Below are 23,320 nucleotides of genomic sequence, written 5' to 3'. Positions count from 1 at the left end.
AACAGCAGCGCCTCTGCTTCAAAAAGCTTTCAGCCCTCTCTGCCTCCCCTCTTGCACTTTAATCATGCAGTCTTTGAACATCTTTCTTTCATCCGAAGAGGGCTCTGCAATTATTTGATGCTTGCAAGGGGGAAATTCACTTCACAGGGTGTCCTCAAGGGGTGTTTACAGAACCAACCATAACCTGCCTGTTCTGGCTGCAGATGCTGAGCTGCTTGGAGCACATGTACCACGACCTTGGGCTGGTAAAAGACTTCAACATCAATCCTATCACCTTGAAGAGGTGGCTGGTGAGTATTTCAAGTTACTGGTGTTTGCAGTTTTTCACATTCAAGAATCTATAAACAAGGCATTTAATCATGGCATTAACATGACTGGCACGAGTAGTCCCAATGAAAGCAGTCAGTCTATACAAATTCTTAAAATTTAAGTTCTTCAGAAAATGTTTGCATTCTTGTGGTCACAAATGACTCTTTTTAAACTGTTTTGCATTCATTTGCTGAGGTTCCTATTACTGAAAGCAGTTCATTTCTGCTGAATGCTCTTGATACCTACTGTAAATGGAGGCAAGACAAGTGCCTTCAGATATAGCTAGAAAGTGCAATAATCATTCAAAGGACTAAATACAGGGAGCAGAGGAAAGAGCAAGTCAGGAAGGAAAAGGAATTGCTGAGAAGGTAACTTTCTGTGCTTCAGTCTTTGATGTGAGAATGTTGCAAAATGTGAGAAAGATGAGATCACACCAAAAGTGAGATGGCTGAGGGAGAAACACTGGAATATTTAAAAAAGCAAAGAGTTTTCAGGTCCAAGGGAGAGCAAAGGAAAGTGTTTGCTAAGAAGCTGAAGAATATATTTGCTTTCTTAGAAAAAACCCATCATGTTCCTAGAGAACTGTGGACCAGTAAATATTTTAACCATTGTTTAAAAAACATCCAGGGATAGCCTGAGGAATTATAACTAGGAAAAACTTACCTCTGTGTCTCACAAATTGACTGAGACAATAATTAAAAACATCATGGTGTGAATACATCACACAGATGTTTTATAAAATAAAGACTTACACCTCATTAATCTCTTCTAATTCCCTGAGGGCACTGGTTTGCATGGATGTGGACTCCTAAAAATGCCACAAAATCAGGAGGTAGCTGGAAAGGACAAAGAAAAGACCAGGTCCCATCACATGTTCCAGCACAGCAGGAGGCACATGGGGCTGTCACTGCTGGGTGTCCTGCTGCAGGAGGACACAGTGAGGCACAGGGCTGAGCAGAGCCTGCCATAAGGGATAAAATGTCACCACACAAGGCAGGAGCCTCACCTGAAATTTATTCCCAGCACCGGTGAAGCTTTTTTTAGAAAAATAATATTGACTGCATTAAAGGAGACACCAAAAATTATCAACATCTAGCAAATCTCTCCCTCTGAAGAAGGCAAATGAAAATCTGGGTGGTGTTGACCCTATAAAGCAGCTGGAGACAAGGGGTGGGATGAATCCCAACACAAACAAGGGTAACACAGAGTAGATAAAGCAGAAGATCTCCTCCTCCTCCTGTTTCACAGCCCAAAAACATGGGAAGCAAGGTGATATGTCAACACACACCAACAGCCCACCCACACACCCTGCTGCAGGCAGCTTCCCCGAGCTGTCTCCAAGCAATTTGTCACCACTAGCATTTAAGGCAGCCTCACTCTGAGCAACAAAAAGGGGAGTTTGTTGTGTATTTTCTACAATGGTAAGGCAGGGTGAGGTCTCCCATCTTCGTGAAGAAAGAAAAATGATTTTTAAAAGCCTCAAGGGCTCTGCTCCAAAGTGGCACAGTGTGGGCATCACTTTGTGTCACCACGTTCCTATTTACAGGAAAAAACAAAGCACAGCTTCCCAAAATATTTCTAAAATTCACATTCTCTAAACCTCAAAAAAAAAATTCTTATCTCATTTGCTGCACCTGTGTTTGTTCACAAGTAAAACACATTATAAAAAATTATTTACCTAAAAGAAATTAATAATTAAATTCTGGTGTAAGTATTTTACTTCACTAACCAATTAAATCCATATATATGTATATCAACACCATCAGCAAACAATCACAAAATACTATACAATAAAATACAATTAAATACTTAACAAATTCAATTATAATGTAATGTAATATAATATAATATAATATAATATAATATAATATAATATAATATAATATAATATAATATTTAAACTTCTAATAAAATCCAATCCTCCTCATCATTCCTTCCAAAGATCAAACAAAAATATTACCAGTAACTTTGAACTCAAGTGGGAGAGAAAAAGCCACCTCATGCTTACCCCACATCCACTGGCTACAGAAGTCTTCCAAAAAGAGGAGGAAAGAATGATTAATGCAACCCAGTCATTCCATCAGGAGTCCCTTGGGATGCTCTGGGCTCCAGAGCTGGATGTGCACATTACATCCATGCAGCTTTGTGCAGTGCCATGTGCAGGCTCTGAGATACCACCTGTGAGCCTGGCTGACAACCATATCATGCCATTCCTAAGTCATTTTAAAGTAATGAAATGTGTTTCTAAAATCCTTACTTGCAGAATCATCTGTGCAGCTTTTGCAATGAAGCCCACAAATACTGAATAAGCACTGAAATGCCACACTTCTCTTGACCTCATCCAGAGCTTTGAGGTCTCCTGGAAGTCAGGTGATGGGTTGAAGTGTTTGATCCTGATGGGGTGTGAGGACTCCTGAGGTAAATTCCTGATTTAGCTGGAGAAGGGGGCAGGAATTCTGTCCATGCCATTAATTCAGGCTCAGTAACTGAAGCATGAAGGCTCTCCAGGCTTTGGAGGAGGACTCAGCAGAGGGGTCCAGCAGTGCTGCTCTCTGAGGGACAGGAAGCCAGAGGAGCATTGGAATAATGACCATGGCATGTGTCAACCCAGCTGTGCCAGCCTCCCTCTGCCAGCCTGGCTGGCACCAGCCAGGACACAGGGACAGGCAGGCTTTATCCTGCTGTGGAATGAGGGCAACCAAGCCAGGACCTGTAGAAATTCAAACCACACAAGAATGGCTCATGTGAGCCCATGACAGCTCAATCTCTGCCAGGCTGACAGAAAAGAAAACCCACCATAGAAACATAGAAACCCAGCATAGAAAACCCACCCAGGTGTGCTCCAGCCTGGTGTGCATTCACACCTTCTCTTTGCCAAGCAACACGTCCCAAAGTGCCGCCTCTGAGCGCTGGGAAATGACATGACAGCCACATGTCAGCCCTCAAGGTATCAGAGCTCTGGTTTGTATTCAGAAGGAGAGGGGGACAGGGGTGGGCTCTGAGCCCTTTACAGTCCCCCTTTAGCCACGGCAAGGTTTGAAATACAAATTCAGGATGAGGTCAGAGGACAGAGATGCAGCTGTGCTGGGATGTTTGCCCATTGCTGGCTGGCATGAGAGGGGATTTTCTGTGAGCCTTACCTGCTGGTGAATTCTTGGAACGCACAAACGTGAAAAACACCTTCACTCTCCTGTGAAAATGTAATGTTTAATAAAGGACAATAGGAGACAAGGACCATGGAGCAAAGGTTATTATGGCTGGGTGCATCTTGGCACTCAGCTGAGAGCACACTGTTATCTTCAGAGGTACCCCTAAATACCTTTTAATTACATCAGCCCTTTGCATAGTCATAGACCCTTATGCATAGTAAACTTTTCTCCAAGCTAGTTTACATGTTCCAAGAATTGTTTAGCACATCTCCTCCTTGGGATCCACCTTTTTTGAGCATGTACAATCCTTGGCTGCGGTTTTAGTCCTTTTTTATCACCTCCAGATTTTGGGCTTTGGCCCACACTATCTTCAGACAATGAGTGCTGATAATTGGAATATCTGTACAGGTGTCCTCATCCTGTGTTCATAGGGTGTTATCCCATCCAAGCAGGAATTTTAACACAAGCATACTTACATCACTATTTCACTATTTCGTCACTATTTCAGACTTACATCAGCTATTTCACTACTATGTCTAAGCTTAATTAACAACAGAAATAAAATCTATATCTTTATAACTAAGTTACTTTAACATCACACATATAGAATCTATTTTAATATTTTCAAAAAGCCAATATAATAATATGTATTATAACACAAATCTTAGCCAGGAAGGCAGAAATTGTCAGAGGCCCTGTGCTGTCACTCTGTCCTAGCAGAGGATAATCCTGGGCCCCATAGTATAGGAATATGCCCCTTCTTGATGGAGTAACAAAACTATCCTTTGTCTCCTCAAAAAGGAAAAGAGCCCAGAAGTTTCTTTCCTCAATTAGGTAAAAAGACACCTCATAGGGCTTGGGGGACTTCACCTCAAACTTTAGGATAGCCAATTGGATAAGAGGCAAAAAGTCTGGCCTGAGCAATTTACTAGAAAAAGAAGAGAACAAAGAAACTAATGGCTTTTGTGAGGTGTTTTACCAGGAGCAAGAACCTCTTGCACCTGGCTCGGTTTTTCTCTGTAAAGAGTTTTGTTATTTTGCCTTTTATTAAAACTTTTCTGTTTCCAACACTGCCACAGAAGCCATCCTGCTGATTTTATGCCAGCTGAGGTAGCTGAGCTATCTCGGGTGTGATACAGATCTCCAAGAGCTCATAAGACCTGGCTTGAGGAGACCCCTATTTCATGATAGAACTCCTTTAAGGATTTCCAGGGCTTGGGAAACAGCTCTGCCACCTCTGACAGCTCCATTCCCTCTCTCTGCAGCTGTGCATCCACGACAATTACAGGAACAACCCCTTCCACAATTTTCGGCACTGCTTCTGCGTCACCCAGATGATGTACAGCATGATCTCGCTCTGCAGCCTCCAGGTACAGCCCCTCCGTGGTTTTATCAGGGCTCTGGTGTTGAGGTGACCCCGAGGTGTTAGAAAGTCTGCTTTTCCCAGCCCTGAGATCAAAAAAAAAAAAAAAAGGCAGAATTCCTTGGCTCTCGTTCTCAAGGTTGTTTATTTTTTGTTATCTGAGATCTGTCCAGCAGGTTGGTTCATGGCACACTGACTGCCTTGGGGTGATGTTCTCTTTTTATACTAAGATCTATGTGTACTTTATTTACAATTACTTCCCAATACCTATCACCTATGTTAGACAGTGAGCTTCTACCTTAAACCAATCCAGAAGTGCCAACATCACAGCAGAAGATAGAGGCCAAGAAGAAGAAGAAGAAAGGCAGGACATGCCCAGATTCCTCCATCTTGCCCCCTGAATCCCCATTCTAAAAACTCCAAAAATCTATTTTTCACCCTGTGACTAACTATTATTCTACTTAGACTTTCGTGGCTTGCAGATCCTCATATAAGGTTGGTAATTTTTTCCATGGGTCATAATCAAAGGCACAGGGGTCTTGGGCTCTGTGCCAGGGTCTCTGAGCCTGGTTTGAGCAATCCAGGACAGCCAGAGGGATGTCCTGAATTCCAACATCTTTTTATACTAAGAACTACGTGTACTTTATTTACAATAATTCTCCAATACCTATCACCTATTTTAGACAGTCTGTCTCTACTCTAAACCAATCCAGAAGTGCCACCATCCCAGCAGAAGATGGAGGACAAGAAGAAGAAGGAGAAACACAGGACACACCCAGATTTCTCCATCTTGCTTCTTGAACCCCCATTCTAAATCCCCAAAATTCTATTTTTTCACCCTGTGACAAATTCACTATCATTCTACTCAAACCCTTGTGGCTTGTAACTCCTCACACAAAGTTGGGAATTGTTTCCATGGGTTAAAATCAAAGGCACAGGTGTCTTTGACTCCGTGCCAAGGTCTCTGAGCCCCCTGCCAGGGTCTGGAGTCCTCCAGGGCAGCCAGAGGAATGTCCTGGGTCCTGACACAGGGCACCCACTCCATTCCCACCCTGAAACCTGAGCCACTTCTCCTGCAGAACGGGCCACAGCCTGCTGTGCTGCCAAGTGGTGGCTTCTGAGGAGGCTGCACCCAGTCCCTGGGTGTGGGAAATGGATTTGTAGAGGATTCTCCAATCCTGACAGAAGACTCACGCAGTGTGTGCATCCCTGTGCAAACCTTGAGACAAGAAATGCTGGCTTAGAAATGCCATGGAATAGGATAGACATTGTGAAGAGAGAAATGGAGCTAGAAACAAGCTTGAAAGGATGGCCTTGCAAAGGATGGCCTCTGGATGCTTTAGGGAAATAGAACTATGAAAGGTGCATTGTATTAAGACCCATAAAGAGTGATTTTAGATGATTGGCTTTAAGGCATTTACAGTATTAACTACATTATTATTACATTATTATTAATCACAGTATTATTTAAAGTATAGCATGGCAAAAACTGATAGGCCAATAAACACTTATAGTGTATTATAATTAAGAAATAGCTTTTTTTACTAATTTTTACCAAAATTTTTACCGATATTTAAGGTATTTTAAAAATAGTTGTGTTATTGAAATTTCAAACTAATATTTGCATGCCTGTAAAATCATAAACTAAACGTTGTTCAAGAAGAAGTAAAATTGAGCTACTTGTGGCATTTTAGCAAAGGACTTCTGATTGTGATGGTGTGGATTATAACATCTGTATTGTCTCAGCCTTCATATGAAACTGAAAATAGAATATAAGTTTTTTAAATGCCTCTCAGTTACCCCATCATCTCAGTCTAGATCAGAAGAAATCTTAATCTGACACCCAGGTACACAAGGAGATGTGTTGCATTTCCATTCCTGACCCCCAGCACCTGCACAGCTTTCTGAGGCTGCTGGGGAGGTAACTGCACCTCCTGGATGTCCACAGTTTGTACTCTGATGGAGTGAAATATTTAGGAATGACAGATAAACCTCTGCTGAGTTATGGTCTGTGGGTTTGTTCTTTGTTTGGGACACAAAATGCTCCCACAAGAGGTTTTCTCCAAATGTGTGTTTTGACCTGTGCTTGTCCTGTAGCCTGGCAGGTATTGTATGCACACATTTCACCTTTATTTTGTCCAAAACCATAAGCATCAATTAATTTCACTGTCTGGATAACCTGCACTCATATATTCATTTCATTTCTTTACAAAACTGCTTTTTTTCACTTTAAAAAACCCCTTTTTTCTCTATAGTTACACATATCAGTTACTGGCCTAATTCTGTTTTCTTGCCAGTAGCAATATGAAGAAAAATTTGCTTTAATACAAGTCCATGGTGCTCAAAAGCTGTGGGAACTCAACATTTAATTTTTCTTGCTCTTTTACTAACTTTATTTAATGCAGAATGCAGCGGCAACAGAGCCATCTTCCAGCCCTCCCTTTACCTAATCAGGGTGCTCAAACGACTTCTAAGAGACTGAACTGATGTCTCAGTGCTTTTATATCATCTCTGCAGCAATAGCAAATTTCAAGGAAATTGCCTCCTCTGAGCTGCTGTTATTTCATGCAACAAAGGCAAATCTGAGTCGTTTTTACTAGAAGGGAAGGCAGATTTCTCTCTTTTGACTGAAGTAAATTCATCTAAGGAAAAATGCCTCATTTTGCTCAGATTTGCATTTCTCTAAAAAGTAAATATGTCTGATTTCTTTATTTCTTTTGATTTCCAGGGATAGGGGAAGTAAAAATCATAATATTACATTCATGTTTTGTATTTTACAGGAGAAATTTTCCCAAATTGACATTTTGATTCTCATGACTGCTGCAGTGTGCCATGACTTGGACCATCCAGGCTATAACAACACGTGAGTCTGCTCTCTTGCCTTCTCTTCCCTTAAAATCTCTTGGGAAGGTAACACTGATCGGCAATTTTTGGTAGATCAGGTTTTCCTCCTCACAGCCTGACCTTTTCCCAAGGCACTGCTGGTCACTCACATGGGCCAAAGCAGAGCTCAGGTCTGGGATGGGCTTTGCCAGCTGTCCTTGGTTCTGTAAGGAAAATGGGGGTTTTTTTTCAGATTTCTATTTAAACCCTTTCCCCCCTAACTCCTGAGAAAACAAGGTGAAATACTTTACGGCTGGTAACAGAGTTATAAATTATTATACTGGAATAATTACACTAAGATTCAAAGGGGGATTTAGCTTACACTTTATTTCATAATTATAAATCATGAAGTGTACTTTACTCTGTTTATTTTCATGTGAGGAAATTATTGCTATTGACCCACAGACACTTTAGTGTGCATGTGAAAGAGAGAGAGTCTGATTTATTTGTAACCACTCATTAAATAAGGGCAGAAACCAGTTCTGACTGGGATCAGTGAGAATCTCTGCATCTGCCATTAGTAGGGGTTGAATTAAACAGTTCAATTCTGGTTTTGTTCTATGTCAAAACAAAAAAAAAACAGTTTGGATGGTGTTTTAGAGGTGGAAAAAATGTCAAAACAGTCTTTGATTTGTTCAGAATCAAAAAAACCCAAAACCAGTTCCTTCTGCTTTTGTTGTACATTGTTTTAAACCAGAAACGTGGCAAAATATTAAACTAGAAATTTAAACTAGACATTCTAAACTAGAAATGTGGCAAAATTTAAAGAAGGAATAAAAACCGTTTGGGGTTTTTTTTTGGTATTGGTATTTTGGCATTTTATATATTGTATTTTGGTATTTTATAATATATTCTATATATTATAATCTTTATTAGTATTCACCCACTGAGGGGGATCAACACCTGAGATTTTATTAAATATCTATTTTCTGTGAAAATCTGACTTCATACCAACGACCAAAAAACCCCCAAAGCTGCAGCTCATTGAATAAGCACAGAAAAGAATGCAAGCAGGTGGTTTGGAGCAGCTGGGGGGTGTCTGGGGAGCTTTCTGCTCAGGGTTTGCCTGCCCTCAGCTACCAGATCAACGCGCGAACGGAGCTGGCCGTGCGCTACAACGACATCTCCCCGCTGGAGAACCACCACTGCGCCGTGGCCTTCCAGATCATCTCCCAGCCCGAGTTCAACATCTTCTCCAACGTGGACCAGGACCAGTTCAAGCAGATAAGACAGGTAGGAGTGCTGGACACGCCGTTCCTGAGGGTGCAAACACGCACGGAGTTCCCTGCTCCGCGAGGGGAGGGATTTGCCCTCCCTGGAGGGCAGGGCTGGAAAAGCCCCTCACACTTGGGAGGGTCCTGTGGTGGTGTTGTGAGGGTCCCCAGGATGAGGTGAGAGATGATGAGAATCTCTCCAAGTTCTTGGAAGGTTGATATATTATTATATATTATATTATATTACATTACATTACATTACATTACATTACATTGCATTATGTAATATTATATTATTTTAATAATATTATTTATTTTGATATTCATTATTTATTTTTATTATTTATATAATCTTTATTTTTACTTATATAATATTATTTGTATTATATATTATATAATTATAGTATTTTTATATTTTTATATATAATTTTCATATATTTATCTAATATAATTTATTTATTTATATTATATTTATTATTATATTATATTATATTAATATTATCCTTATAATATTATTTATTTATATATATTTTTATTTTTATTTATTTATATATTATTATTTATTTTATATATTGTATAATTATATTATTTTATATTATTTTATATATTTATATTATATTATTTCTTATTATTATATTATATTATATTATATTATATTATATTATATTATATTATATTATATTATATTATATTATATTATATTATATTATATACTAAAACTATTCTAAAGAAAGAGAAAGGATACATCAGAAGGCTAGAAAAGAATGAATAATAAAAACTCGTGACAGACTCAGAGAGCCTGACACAGCTGGCTGTGATTGGCCATTAATTAAAAACAATTCAGATGCTGGGTAAACAATTCTCCAAATCACATTCCAGAGGAGCAAAACATGGAGAAGCTGAGGCTTCTTGCCTTGTCAGGAGAAGAAATCCTGGTGAAGGGATTTTTCATAAAATATCACAGTGACAGGATCTGAAAGGGATTCTTGGAAAATTTCCACAGCAGCACTCCCTGGAATGCATTGCTGAGGAATGATGAGTGCATCCTGACTGTTAAAGCCTATGACATTTTGGGGGTAGATGTTTAGATTGTTAGAGGAGCCAATTAGCTCTGACTGGAGAAGGATTAAGCTCTCAGGGCAGAAGTTTGTGCTTTACAGGAACATTGTATTAATTTTAAGAGGGGCTTCAAAAAGGGAAAAGATTTGCAACAGCAGAGCACTTGTACTGTTGGAAGAGGCCCTGATGCACTGGGAGTCATCTCAGTTATCTCTGAGGCACTGAACAGTGTTAGAACTCCCATCAGGGCTCTAAGGGCCAAAATTCAGTCTTAATTTCCACATGACACCTTCCTTACACAGCGAGTGAAGAAGTGGTATAAAGGCTGGTTGGAGTTCCTGATTCTGTCGATGTGTGGGAAACTGGCACGGGCCCAAAATGGACTTTTCTGTATGAAAACCCAAAAATTTAAATTAACCACATGTTTTCCCATCATAAATTCTGCACAGAGTGGGGATACAGAGCTCCTTGTCTTCATCCAAATGTTTCAAAGCCCTAATCCAAAGAGGATGGGCACAGCTGGCATCCACATCATGATTTTTGTCTCAGGGCCTCTAAGAGTCAGCAGCAAAACCCACAGTGCCTTCCAAGGAGAGGAAAGTGGATCTTGGCAGCCAGAGTGTGGCTTTTAACATCCTGTTGTACAGTTTGCTTTTCTACAATTAGTCAATGAGAAAGGAAAAACCTCAGTGTCTCTGGAATATCACATAAAACCGTGATCCTCATGTACCACGAACTCTTTATAACCCTCTTCCCATTTCCTTGGCAGTTCCAAGTCAGAAACTTCCCCCTCCAGCATGAGCAATTCAGTGCATCTGAGGCATTTTGTGTGCAAGACAGATCCTATTTGGCTTTGCAATATCAGACCTTGTAAGGAATGTCAAGTTAATATGTGAACATGTTTTCTTTGCTAGGGGATAATTACATTAATCCTGGCTACAGACATGGCGAGACATGCAGAAATACTGGACTCTTTCAAGGAAAAAATGGAAAACTTTGATTACACAAATGAAGAACACATGACCTGTGTAAGGAGGTTTTGTGGATTGTTATTTTTCTGTGTGTGGAGTGAAAGCTTGTAGATTAACTTTTGTATGTTGAAAAACTGAGATTCAGTATGTATTATCAAAAAATAATCCATCCTACACCAAGAAATAATTACAATGTGGAAGTGCTTTATATTAAACAGATTTCTCCAGCTTTAGGAATCCTGGAATCCCATCAGGAAAACAACAACAAAAAAATTACTCTATTAGGCCACAAATTTTTACCGTCCTTTACTGTGGGGCAAAAAAAATCCATGAGTAAAACCTCTAGTCTCCTCTATTCCCCAGTGCAGCTGTGTTTGATTTCCAGGGAAATCTTTTCCCAGCTGCCTCCGCCACAAAAGCCTTAATGGTCACTTGTGACTGAATCTCTTCCTGCAGCAGATAAGTGCACATCCCACTGTGACACATCCCAGAGGGGGAAACCAAGGCAGAGAGGGGATAAATGATTTACACAGAGCAGCTGAGAGAGGGGAAAAGGATCCAGGTCACTTAAGAGCTCTGGTTAAATCCTGAAATTGTCCTTTCTGGTTGAAAGCATTGCAAGGACAGGGGCTGTGGAAAGGGGGGAAAGGGGGAAAGGGGCAAAGGGCTGGCTTTAGGAGTGCAGCATTGAAGTGTCATCCTCTTTCAGCTGAAGATGGTGCTGATAAAATGCTGTGACATCTCCAACGAAGTCCGCCCGATGGAGGTGGCAGAGCCCTGGGTAGATTGCTTGCTGGAGGAGTATTTTATGCAGGTAAGAGAGAGGGTGGATGCAATTGCACAATTACACAATTTCACAATTTTCTGCTATTTCCAAATCTCACAGGTGCCTCACTGTTTGACAGCCCAGTCTGGTTCTAGCTCTGAACTACCTGGTTTAGTGGAAGTTTCCCTGCCCATGGCAGGGGGTTGGAACTGGATGATCTTTAAGGTCCTTTCCAACCCAAACCATTCTGTGATTCCATGGAAAGCTTCTATTACAGAAAGTCAGAGAGGAATGCCAGCAAAAGAACCTGCTCAAGTGGATGCAACTGATTTTCTCTTTTAATCATTAGTAAAGAATGAGATATAATTTCTGTTTGAATACCTGAAAATAATCACTCTCTGGAGAACAATGAGGAAATCACAGAAGTCTTCCATCTCTTTCAGAGCAGCAAGAGCCATTACCAGCTTTCTGAATGCTCTGAAATATTTCACCTCACAAGTCCAGTGGGTTTGCAAAGGGAGTCAGCTGCCCTGCAAGCCTGGAGGTGAACACTTTGATGCTGGTGCTGAGCAGAAATAACTGAACAGGATTCTCTTTATTCAGATGCTGCTCTCCACAAAGCAGAGACATTGCCCTGAGGGCAGCACATCCCCATTCTGTGCTGCCTACAGACACCTCTGTGATCTGCATCTGAGGGCTGCTCATCTGCTTGCTGCATCACTCTCCTCACAGCCTGCTAGACAGGATTAATATTTGTTATCTCTGCCTTTGTTATCTCTGGGTTGTTTCTCTGCGTTTGTTCCAGAGCGACCGAGAAAAATCCGAGGGGCTCCCGGTGGCGCCGTTCATGGACCGCGACAAAGTGACCAAACCCACGGCACAGATTGGCTTCCTCAAGTTTGTCCTCATCCCCATGTTCGAGACAGTGACCAAGGTAAAGTCACCCAGGGCCAGAAACCAGGCAGGGGGAGAGCAGAACTGCAGTGTTTGCCTCAGCAGGTGTCTGGTTACCCAGGGAAATGGGGATGTACCTTCCACACCCCGTTTTCAGCATGTACAGTTAAATGATGCAGCAGCAAGTTGAGGAATGCAAAAGGAAATGCTGATAGTCTTTTTCTTGTTCCCACCTAGCTGTTCCCAGAAGTGGAGGAAGTGATGCTCCAGCCTCTGTGGGAATCCAGGGACCACTATGAAGGGTTAAAACAGATAGATGATGCTATGAAAGAGGTAAACTCCAATTATCTCCTTGATACTGCAAACATTAGAATTTAATAAGCCAAACACTATAATTAAGCAGTAGCTCAATTCTGAAACAGTGGGATTGCTCATGGCATAATCATTATCCTGAGAAACACATTCATTACACCTGCCTGGAGAGAGGTGTGTGCCACCAGTCCTTGCAGAGTCCACCAGGAACCACACAAATATGGGCATGGGACAGGAGCTGCTTGCAAGGCACAGAACCCAGGGATAACCCCTAAAGGGAGCACAGATCTCCCTGGAGGGATCTGCCCTCCTTTGGAAAGGAATTTGCTTGGGTTACACTGCAACAAAATGCTCTGGGGTCGGGCAGTTCAAGTTTTGCAGCACCAGTGCATGAGTTTATTTTCTGGGAAGGAACTTCCAGTCACCTGTGTGTCATCAAGGATGTGCTTGGTGTTTTATGAGGAATCATTGTGTCATGCAAAGCACCCAGGAGGATTAAACACACAACCAGTGAAGCTCTTTAATTGCCCACTGCGGACTTTAATGTACAGAGCATCTCTCATTTTGTAGGGCTCAGGGGAGGTGGGAATTCCAGGTAAGCCCATTTGCTGCCTCTCAGCAGGTGTGCATTGCCTCAGGAGACTGGCAGGGCAGAGAGCAGTGCCCAGGGCAGCAGGCAGAGTGCTGGTCCAGCTCCCTGTGGCTCTGCACTCCTTTCTTGCACACCTCTTCCACTGCCTCTTTTCCCTGCCAAGATCCACTACAAAACCTGCCCTAATGGCATCACAGAGTAGGGAGTTTCTGACATGAAAAAATTCACCATGTAGGCAGGCTACTATCAGCCACTCCATCATTAAAATAAGGTGGGAAGTGCCCTGGAGCACCAGTTGTGCTGATATTTGATGTGTGGGTAATGAAGGTTCCTCCACTTGATCATCCATGAGTGGAACTGAGGCTTTGCTGTAGCTCCCATCTCCTCCCAAGTGCTTTGGAGAAAAAGCCCCTCAGCACTTCAAGTACTGAGGCTGGTTGATCAAAGAGCACAGGCTCTGAGGGCACTAAATTTTAAAGGAGAACAAAGCCTTTTGGGCACTTTTCCATTTAGAAAGGAGCATTTGTCAAACGAGGGCAAAAGAACTCAAATACAACTGCCAGACTTTCTGAGTTTTATTCACCTTTCAAGTTGAGCTGAGATTTTACTTCTGGTTTACAGCATGTGTCAAAACAGCATTTTTACACAAACTGATGGAGCTTTAATTGCAGTGTATTGGCACTGTAAGAGGCCTTAAAAATAGGAGCTGCTTGAATTCAGAGATATTCAGAAACAAGAGGACTTAATTAATAATCTGAGAACCTGGTACAATAGCTGATGAGAAAGACTGAGTTCTGTTTGCCCAGGATGTTTATCCAGAGCAGTTTGGATGAAACAATGCCTGTGATATTCCAAGCTGCTGCCTATTATTTCCCAGGAAATGCTGCACATGCCTTGTGGAGAGCACAGCAGCACTGTGAGAGTGAGTCAGGGGGGATTAACCCTGCTCTGCTCTTCATTCCAGCTGCAGAAACAGAAAAGTGAAGGTTTGACCACCGGCAGCAGCGAAAAGTGAGAGGAAACGGCCTTTGAACAAATAAACCACGAGCCTTGAGGCTGCCCTGCTTTGAGAAATGCTCCATTAGCCAAGCAGAGGTGGTGGCTACATCAAAATCCAAGAGGGACCATGCAGGGAGAGATGGATCCACAGCCTGCAGCCTCCTCACAGAGGGGCCGCTGCCGTCGGACACCGCGGGCAACCCAGACCCCTGAACTGTCACCACAGCCTCCTGGCAGGATCCCCCAGGCTCCTGAATTGTCACCACAGCCTCCTGGCAGGATCCCCCAGGCTCTGAATTCCCACCACAGCCTCCTGGCAGGATCCCCCAGGCTCCAGCATTCCCACCACAGCCTCCTGGCAGGATCCCCCAGGCTCTGAATTCCCACCACAGCCTCCTGGCAGGATCCCCCAGGCTCTGAATTCCCACCACAGCCTCCTGGCAGGATTCTCCCTGTGGACACTGCTCAGGCTGCAGCACAGCTCCATCCTTCAGCAGATCTGCCTCTCTGGTGACCCAGCTGCCCACAGGCTGTAGAGACAAACCAGAGCTTAGCTAAGGAGCCTTTTCTGGGACATGATCCCCTGGCACCAGGGGTTGTTTTAGTCAAGACACTCTCTATATGTATACAGCAGGATGCTAATTACAGCATAGCTCACCAGATGCTTATACACTGACAAGGGTCCAGGCATGCATTTTTGTTTGCCTGGTAAGCCCTAATGACACATTTCTCCTCATTATCCTCTGAATTTTATAGTGTTCACAGTACATTCAGAAGCCCAGCATAGTGGATGCAATTTTCTTTTTTTTTTTATTTTCTACACTAGAAGAAATCAGAAGAAACCTTGGTGAGTTTGCAGGGTGGCTTTGTGGCCTGGTACAGCTGGACACCATGGGATCCTTCAGCATGGACAAAGAAGGGAGCACAAAGCTGAAAAAGCCACAGTGCAAACACATTTTTATCCTTGTTGATGAAAAAAAAAAAAAAACCAACAAGAGACAGCTTCAAAGATGTACAGATTTTTTTTTTAACTTTTAAACTGATCTGCTAAATAATATATTCTTCTACAGAAATGGGTGTTATTGTTTCCTTTTGTGTATGTGTTCACATGAGAACAGTCCATGTTCCTAAAGACCAGTAATGAATACAAGGGAAGGGGCTTGGAAAGGGGTGGGGGGGATGGTTTTCCTTGGAGGAGAAGCTTTGGAATTATTCCTGTGGTACATCATGGAAAGCTGCAGTTCCATGGATGGTTTAGTGATGGTTGGGAGCCAAGCTGTGCCCAGGTGTTGCAGCAGTGAGAGCAGACAGAGCTGGGATTGATTCCTGTGCTCCAGCTCACCAAAGGGAAGGCTGGAATAAATCCCACGGGAATCAAGGCACAGCCATGCTGCTCACCTGGTTTCTCCCAGCTGGGAAAAGTTGTCCTTGCTGAGGGATTCAGGCCCTACCATGGTGTGGGAGCAGGGATCTCCCACACTGGCAGTCACAGGCATGGACAGTGCTCAGGTTCCCCTTGCTCCCCCCGCTCTGTAAATCCCAAAGCTGCAGCTGGTTTGTCAAAGGGGACAATCCTTCCCCCCATGGCCCAGGAAACACTTCAGGCAGCTCAGCCTCTCTCCCAGGTCTCAGCTACCAGCCCTGAACAGCAAATCCTGCCTCCTACCCTGGAAATTCAGATTGTCCTCCTGTTGTTTCTGCACATTAATCCTGAGTTTAACTCTCATTTCTCCCCAGTGCCATTTCCTGTGTTTGGTCTCCTTCATTAGCACAAAAATTGTGTTATTGCAGTTACTCTCCAATCTCTCAGGGAGATCCAAATTACCCCAAAACTTCCATCCCTCTACTCTGTTCCTACCAGAGACCCAGGACAGACTCACAGCTGGTTCTGTCTGCTGTGCCTCCTCCTTTAAACAGCTTTTTGTGTGTGGTTTTGGGCTTTCTGCTGCAAACTGGAAAGGGCTCTGATCCCTGGATTTGAACAGATCCCAAGGGAAATGGAAAGATCCAAGCCCAGGGTCGGCTCCAACTCACACAGAATCTTCATGAATGGATGAACTACACCCTGGTTTTGATTTACCTCAAACTCCTGATGCTCGAAGGTCGAATCTGAATTATGTGGTATGAGAAACAACTGCTTACTTTGAAAAGTTAAAGAGGTTTATTAAACCTTGACAAAAATACAGCAAAGGACTGCATAAGGAAAAAGCTGCAGTGCTGGGAACTGCCCCTCATGCACACCACATGGCCAGTTCATCTTCAGGATGGATGCTCAGTCTTTTATACCCCTGGGGGCTGCATCAGCCAGCCCTGGCCCTCCCAGAGTCTGTCACTCAGCTCTTCTGTGCCATTTATCAGTGCAAACTGCTTTCTTGTCACTGGATTGGAGCTCAGGTGGTGCCATGCCCACCCCCTGAGCACCCCCAAGCTTTTCCATTCCCAGCTGCCCCATGCAAGGGACACCTGTGCAGCTTCTTTGTACCTGTCCTGGACAGCCCAGGCTGTCTGATGGCAACAATACAGGGGGGAAAGGGAACTGTGGGGAGAACAGAGGACATCTAAACCACAATAACATAACCATACATCACTAAAGCTTTTATTGACTTTCACACAATAGTTAACGTTTAATTGCCAGAGCCAATCATCTCATTATCCATTTAACATGTGGTTTGTGCCCTTTTTCTTTCCTAAACCTTATAATCCAAAGTACGTTCCCAGATTGTTCCTCTGTGGAATTCTTCACCTCTTATGCACGGGTAAATGGAATTTGCCATCTCCCTTCAGGCAGATTTCTGTCCCAGACCAGCTCCCAGGGCAGATGAGCTGTGCAGGAGCCACCAACAATTGCTCAGGCCTTGCCAGCTCCTGCACTGAGCTGCTCACACCAGATGAGAAAACCTGCTGTGCAACCTCCACTGCCCCCTCCTCCCACCAAAGCTTCCTAAGAGTGAGATCCTTACAGGAAGTTTTGTTTCAGCTGGAAGGGTTTTCTCTAACCACAAACCCTAATCCAGCAATTATTTATGCATCTGCTGAGCTCCCACCAGCCCTGGCAGAAAGGAACTTCTTCCTTGCCTTTCTCTGACTGAAGGATTTTTGGGAACTGATGGTTTGTTTTGGCCTGCAACAATTTTAGGAGCAACCAAAAAAAAAAACCAAAAAAAACCTGTTTACTGGAGAGAGATGAACAAAAGACGCTGATGAAATCCTGCTGAATATTTTGGAGCTGCATCACAAATGTGGAAAAAGGGAATGCAGCCCATCCTCAGGGCTGCAGCAGTGACTGTGGTGATGCTGTAATGTGCTGTGAGGGTTATTGAATAAACAGGCAACACCCAGGCTGCTTTCACAGGCAGCTGTAAAATAAATTTAAAAAAACCCAAAAACATGCAATGACAACCAGCTGATGGTATTAATGGGAATACCACAGTATTTTTTTTTAATCTCATTTGTCTTTGTAATATTAGATTTCTATAAGACAGTCCTCCCAAGATATGTTTAACCAAGGGAAATGCAAGGCATTCTCTCATAATTCTAGTTTCTTATGCTTTCCCCACAATATTTAACATTGTGATTCACATGCTAATTAAAGGATTTGAGAGTCTCAGGCAATCAGCCCATTAAAATGTCACACATTTTCAAGGTGACATTTTAAAACCAGACTCAGCATGAGAATGAAGTTTTTTGAGGCAGGGAGACAGATGTCTGAGTGTGATTTAATCTTTTCTCCCCCTGTTCCAATGACTAAGAGTGGGTATTGTGTCTCAGTGTTGTTTCTGCTTACAGTAGGTGTCTTACAGAGAATTTTCTATGACCTGTGGCAGCTTTCAGCATCATGGCAGTGTCAGGTGCTCCCCAGCCTTGCACTGCTGTCCTAGACTTGTGATCAAAGCTGAACATAAAATGGGTTATAACAATTCCACACCATTTAGCCTGGGAAACTAATGATGAGCTCTGGGATTTTACTACTTTTTTTTTTTTTTTTTTTTAGAGCTGTGAGATCCCACAGCCCATTACTCTGTGTTTTAGTGTGGTTTGATAATCAGATCAAACTGAGGCTGCACGCCTTGGGAGGGGAAGAGCTTTTTAAAAATGTGAGTACCCCCACAGCAGCCAATTTACAAAGGAAGTTTAGTGCCTGTTAATACAGGAGCCTTGTAATGCCACAGGAGTGTCTGTGCATGGAAATTGTTCATCCCAGAGCTGCCTCTGAGCAGCAATAACAGCATCTGCCCCATGTGGGAGTTTGAGCCTGTCAGGAGAAGCACTGCCATGCACTGTTCAATTTTCCCATTTTAACAGCAGATTTTTTGCTGCAAGCTTCTCTCTAAAAACATCTGAAGGGCAAGTTTACCTGCATGCCTGGTTATCAGGGTCTCTCGCTGCTCAGAGTGACCCCAAGATGAGTTCCAAAGTCTCTTTTCCCAGCCTGGCACTTGAAGAAGGAGTCAGAGCTCTTCACTTCTCGTTCTCAAGGTTGTTTATTGATCCTTAGCTATAAAATTCTTTCTCCTGTCCTGCTGAGGTCCGCTCAGTAAGACAGCCCAAGGCACTCTGCCTGCCCCTGGGGCAGTCTTATCTTTTTATACTAAAAACTACATGTACAATGTTTACAATTACTTCCCAATACCTATCACCTATGTTAGACAGTGAGCTTCTACTCTACACCAATCTAAAAGTGCCACCATCACAGCAGAAGATGGAGGCCAAGAAGAAGAAGAAGGAGAAAGGCTGGACACACCCAAATTCCTCCATTTTGCCCCCTGAACCCCCATTCTAAAAACCCCAAAATCTACAGCCTCCTTTTTATCCCAATTTCCTGGCTGCATTTCCCTTCTCTCTTTCCCCATTGGCTGAGGTACTTGAGAGGTACAGACTGCCCAGAATGCCTGACACCAGAGATTTCCCTCTAATGTATAACCCTCCCTTTTCATTTTTAATTCTTATGGAATTTAGGGGGTTTCCCCATTGTTTCTTTCATCTCTCAATGTCTAATTTCATTTGTCAGCAAACCTAAAGTTTATTTGTAAAAGCAAAATCTCTTTTTCCATCCATCAATCAGTGGAATCCCTCCCATTGTTTCTTTTATCTCCCAGTGCTGGTTTTATCTACCAGCAGACCCACAGCTTGTTTGTGAAGACAAATCTGCTATTCCTCTCACCAGTAAATCATAATAATAAATTTAATAATCTCTCACTGGCTTCAAATCCCTTCTAGAGTGAGTCAGCAAGCCAGAGCTTCCCTCTCCTTTCAAACAATCCACATTTGTAAAGCACCTTGTGGTTTTTTGGGTGCAAAAACCAACATTCCCATTACCAGAAAACAAAAACTTCTGGCCAACCCCACTTTTTGGGTGTCCCCATAAAGGAAGGAGCTGTAACCAACAGGTCAGACACTGAGGTGTAGCAAACCTGGCCCTTGGCTGGTGAGAAATCAAACTCACAGACACAAAAAAAGCTTTCTGGCTCTTTTGGCAGGTAGTCAGGAATCACAGGTGTGCTCAGGCACAAGCACACACAGAAAGCAGCTATCTGTAGACAATTTTGTAACGCCACTCTTGGCTCTGTTGCAAGACAAACTTAGAACCAGGAGGGTTTGGAAAGTGCAGCCCGGCGTTGTCGCAGCCAAACGTTTGCTGTAAAGTCTCTGAGGAAAAATCTGTTTTCCAAACTGTGTGGAAGCACAGTTACAGCCTGGCTGGCAGACCCAGCAGATCCTCTGCCCTAAAGCTCCAAACTGACAGGGACTTGGAGCAGCTCTGCCATTTTATACCAAAAAAAAAAAAAATTTAAATAAAAGCTTGTTCTCAGCCTACTGATGGCATTCTGCGCTCAGGACAGCTGGGACACGCTCCAGGCTGGAAATGACAGGAGAAAATCAAGACAAAACCACATAAATCCTCCTCAAATTTGTGTGCCCAAGGCATGCCTTCTGGAATGGCCAGCTAGCAGCTGCCCTGGGTAAGCCCTGGGAGCCAATTTGTCCCTCAGTGCTGCTGCTGCCCCTTCAGGGCTGGCCAAAATTGCAGCTTGTTATTCAGGGCATTGCCAAAACACACCTTAAGCACCAGCAGGCTTGGGGCACTAACCACCTCTCTAGGAAGGTGGAAACATTTCCCTTTTGATGAGCAAATTCCCCACCAAACAATCCCAGAAGCCCAAAAACCAGTAAAAAATTGAAAGCTCAAAATTTAATTTTCTTTACTGAGCAAGCCCCAGCTAAATGAAATGAACGTTCAGAGCAGTGCTTATGTGTTTGAGTTATTATTTCCCTTCCCAAAAAAAAAAAAAATTCATTTCAGGCAGAGTTATATTAACAAACAAACCCCTAACATGCCTGTTAGAAGTGTTTTCCACCACTTTTCCTTGCCAGGCTTTGGAATAGAGATGGAAATTCGTGGTTGGGGCTGGGATTCCTGCTGCCCTTGGGCCCTGTGGAGCGTGGTGGGCAGCAAAGAGATGGATAATGCACAGGGAGCTGTGCAGGCAGCAGGTTAAACAGCCACCAAACCCTCTCACACTGGGAATTTGGGGTTTCCCCAGGGGCAGCTGCCCTCCCACCACCCCCCAGTGCTGCCCAGGGCAACTGGACCCACTGGTGCCTCCAGGACTGGCTGCAGGGAGCTGAGTTCTTATCGTGGGGAAGAGCTGAAGAAATGTGTTCCTAAAGGCTATGGGGTCACAGGTCCAAAAGATATATTCCTAAATGTTATGGGATCATAGGTCTAAAAGATATATTCCTAAATGTTATGGGGTCACAGGTGTAAAATATATATTCCTAAATGTTATGGGATCACAGGTCTAAAAGATATGTTCCTAAAGGTTATGGGGGTCATAGATCCAAAAGATATGTTCCTAAATGTTCTGGGGTCACAGGAGTAAAATATATATTCCTAAATGTTATGGGGTCACAGGTCTAAAAGATATATTCCTAAATGTTCTGGGATCATAGGTGTAAAAGATATGTTCCTAAATGTTATGGGATCATAGGTCCAAAAGGTATATTCCTAAATGTTCTGGGGTCACAGGTGTAAACCACCATGTCCTCCTGACAATTCACCGGGGTGGCATGTGTGTCATAAAGGATGATTTCATTGCCTCGTTTATTTTCTTCTCCATTTTTCTCCCCCTCACCCAAGATGTGATCCTCCTCCTCCTCCTGCCTGCTGTGTGTGTTGCCAAGGGCAGATCTCCAGGGCAGTGACTCTTCCCAGCTCCTTTCCCTGCAAAGGACACATCACCCATTTTAGGGTTGTTGAGCCAAGGCTGTGTCATCCAGAGCCAGGGAGATCCTGGCTTGCAATGGACAAAAAGTGCAGGAATGTCCCCTTTATTTACAGTCTTTCATTTTATTCTCCCAGTTGTGTCATTTCTCCACCCTGCAGGGTGATTTTTACTCCTTGACCTGTGCTTCAGGCTGCCTTTTCCACCCATGCAGGAAGCATCAGGTGCTGCCTGATGGCTGCAGCTCCAAAGAACAGAGCTAGGACAGGTCATCCAGCTTCATCCACTGGCAACTGTATGCAAAAAGGCAGAAAAAATTGCATTTCTAAGCCTACATTTTTATTTGTGTATTTATCTAACTGTTTCTATTGAGGAGAAAATTGTGAGCACTCAGCAGCTCCCACAGCTTTGAACTGCACTGAATTATAGACATTCACATGGCTTCATGTAGGTGTTCCACAAATCCAGGCATCTTTTGCATGAAAATACCTAAAATTAAATTGAAAAGGTTACAAGCTGATTAATATTAAAAGCTTGCACCAATTAGTATGGCACAGCTCTTTCTTTCAAACATGAACTGTGCAGGCTAACTCAGAGTGTTTACTCCTTTCAATGCTGAGCTTAAGTCCATTATTTCCAGTGCAACAACCTTGTGACACCTCTGAATTTATCTCCAGGACAAAGGTCTTTTCTCATCCCAGTCGTTAACATTTAACCAGGGAGACAATAATCACTCTGAGGGACACATTGTACATGGAGAGGGGCTCCGTGGCGTGACTCGCAGGAGGAACTCAGAGTTTGCAGAGTGAGAATGGTGTTTGCAGACTGTAAAAGTGAATAACAACCTTTATTCACATTGACATTCTTTCAAAAAAAGAACTGAGTCCTGTGCTTTGCTTCATGGATGGATTTGTTACTCCATAGCATGGGGTCAAAATCAAAGCCCGTTTGCCACATGGAGTTTGCCTGAGGTTTTTAAGTTATATTTTTGAGCCCTGTCTTTTTCAGAGCTCAGCAAAAAGTTCATTTCACCACCCTGAGTTGTATTAAAATGTGCTCTCTGAATGTGCACTTACCCAGGGCAGCCTTCCTGAAGCTGCAGGCTGGTGCCTGCAAGAAGTGCCTGGAAAATGAGCTTGGCTGTGACCAGAGCAGGGCAGATGGAAGTGCCTGGATCAGCTCTGGGTGTGTGGCACATGCTGCCCTTGCTGCCAGGGACACAGCCACGGATGCTCTGTGCTGTGGGGCTCCCTCTTCCCTCCTCCCTTGCCCAGAGGAGGAGGAGGAATCACTGTCTCAGGTCTCTTGCTGCTCAGAGTGACCTCGAGATGAGTTCCAAAGTCTCTTTTCCCAGCCTGGCGCTTGAAGAAGGAGTCAGAGCTCTTCAGTTCTTGGTCTCAAGGTTGTTTATTGTTCCTTAGCTATAAAACTCTTTCTCCTGTCCTGCTGAGGTCAGCTCAGCAAGACAGTCCAGGCACTCTGCCTGCCCCTGGGGCAGTGTTATCTTTTTATACTAAAAACTATGTGTACAATATTTACAGTTACTTCCCAATCCCTATCACCTATGTTAGACAGTGAGCTTCTAC

The 23,320-nt window shown here is 43.2% G+C and overlaps 1 protein-coding gene across 4 annotated transcripts in view; it reads left to right on the top strand.

Moving 5' to 3' along the window:
- Positions 1 to 15,584, top strand: part of PDE9A (phosphodiesterase 9A) — a 57,916-nt gene extending 42,332 nt beyond the window's left edge. For 3 of the 4 annotated variants that reach the window (XM_066545534.1, XM_066545536.1, XM_066545535.1), the window contains 9 exons: positions 204 to 290; positions 4,724 to 4,828; positions 7,602 to 7,684; positions 8,781 to 8,937; positions 10,892 to 11,005; positions 11,658 to 11,762; positions 12,520 to 12,648; positions 12,846 to 12,941; positions 14,477 to 15,584. In XM_066545534.1, the coding sequence (XP_066401631.1) occupies positions 204 to 290; positions 4,724 to 4,828; positions 7,602 to 7,684; positions 8,781 to 8,937; positions 10,892 to 11,005; positions 11,658 to 11,762; positions 12,520 to 12,648; positions 12,846 to 12,941; positions 14,477 to 14,527 (927 nt within the window). In that variant the 3' untranslated portion in view covers positions 14,528 to 15,584. The remainder of the gene's footprint in view (positions 1 to 203; positions 291 to 4,723; positions 4,829 to 7,601; positions 7,685 to 8,780; positions 8,938 to 10,891; positions 11,006 to 11,657; positions 11,763 to 12,519; positions 12,649 to 12,845; positions 12,942 to 14,476) is intronic. The other variant, XR_010783219.1, reaches the window with a different exon arrangement.
- Positions 15,585 to 23,320: the final 7,736 nt, after the last annotated feature.

The sequence above is a fragment of the Molothrus aeneus genome, chromosome 2 (genome assembly GCF_037042795.1).
Source record: "Molothrus aeneus isolate 106 chromosome 2, BPBGC_Maene_1.0, whole genome shotgun sequence".
NCBI classification, from domain to species: Eukaryota; Metazoa; Chordata; class Aves; order Passeriformes; family Icteridae; genus Molothrus; species Molothrus aeneus.
The sequence above is the reverse complement of the archived record's forward strand: the minus strand, read 5'-3'. Positions and strand labels throughout refer to the sequence as shown.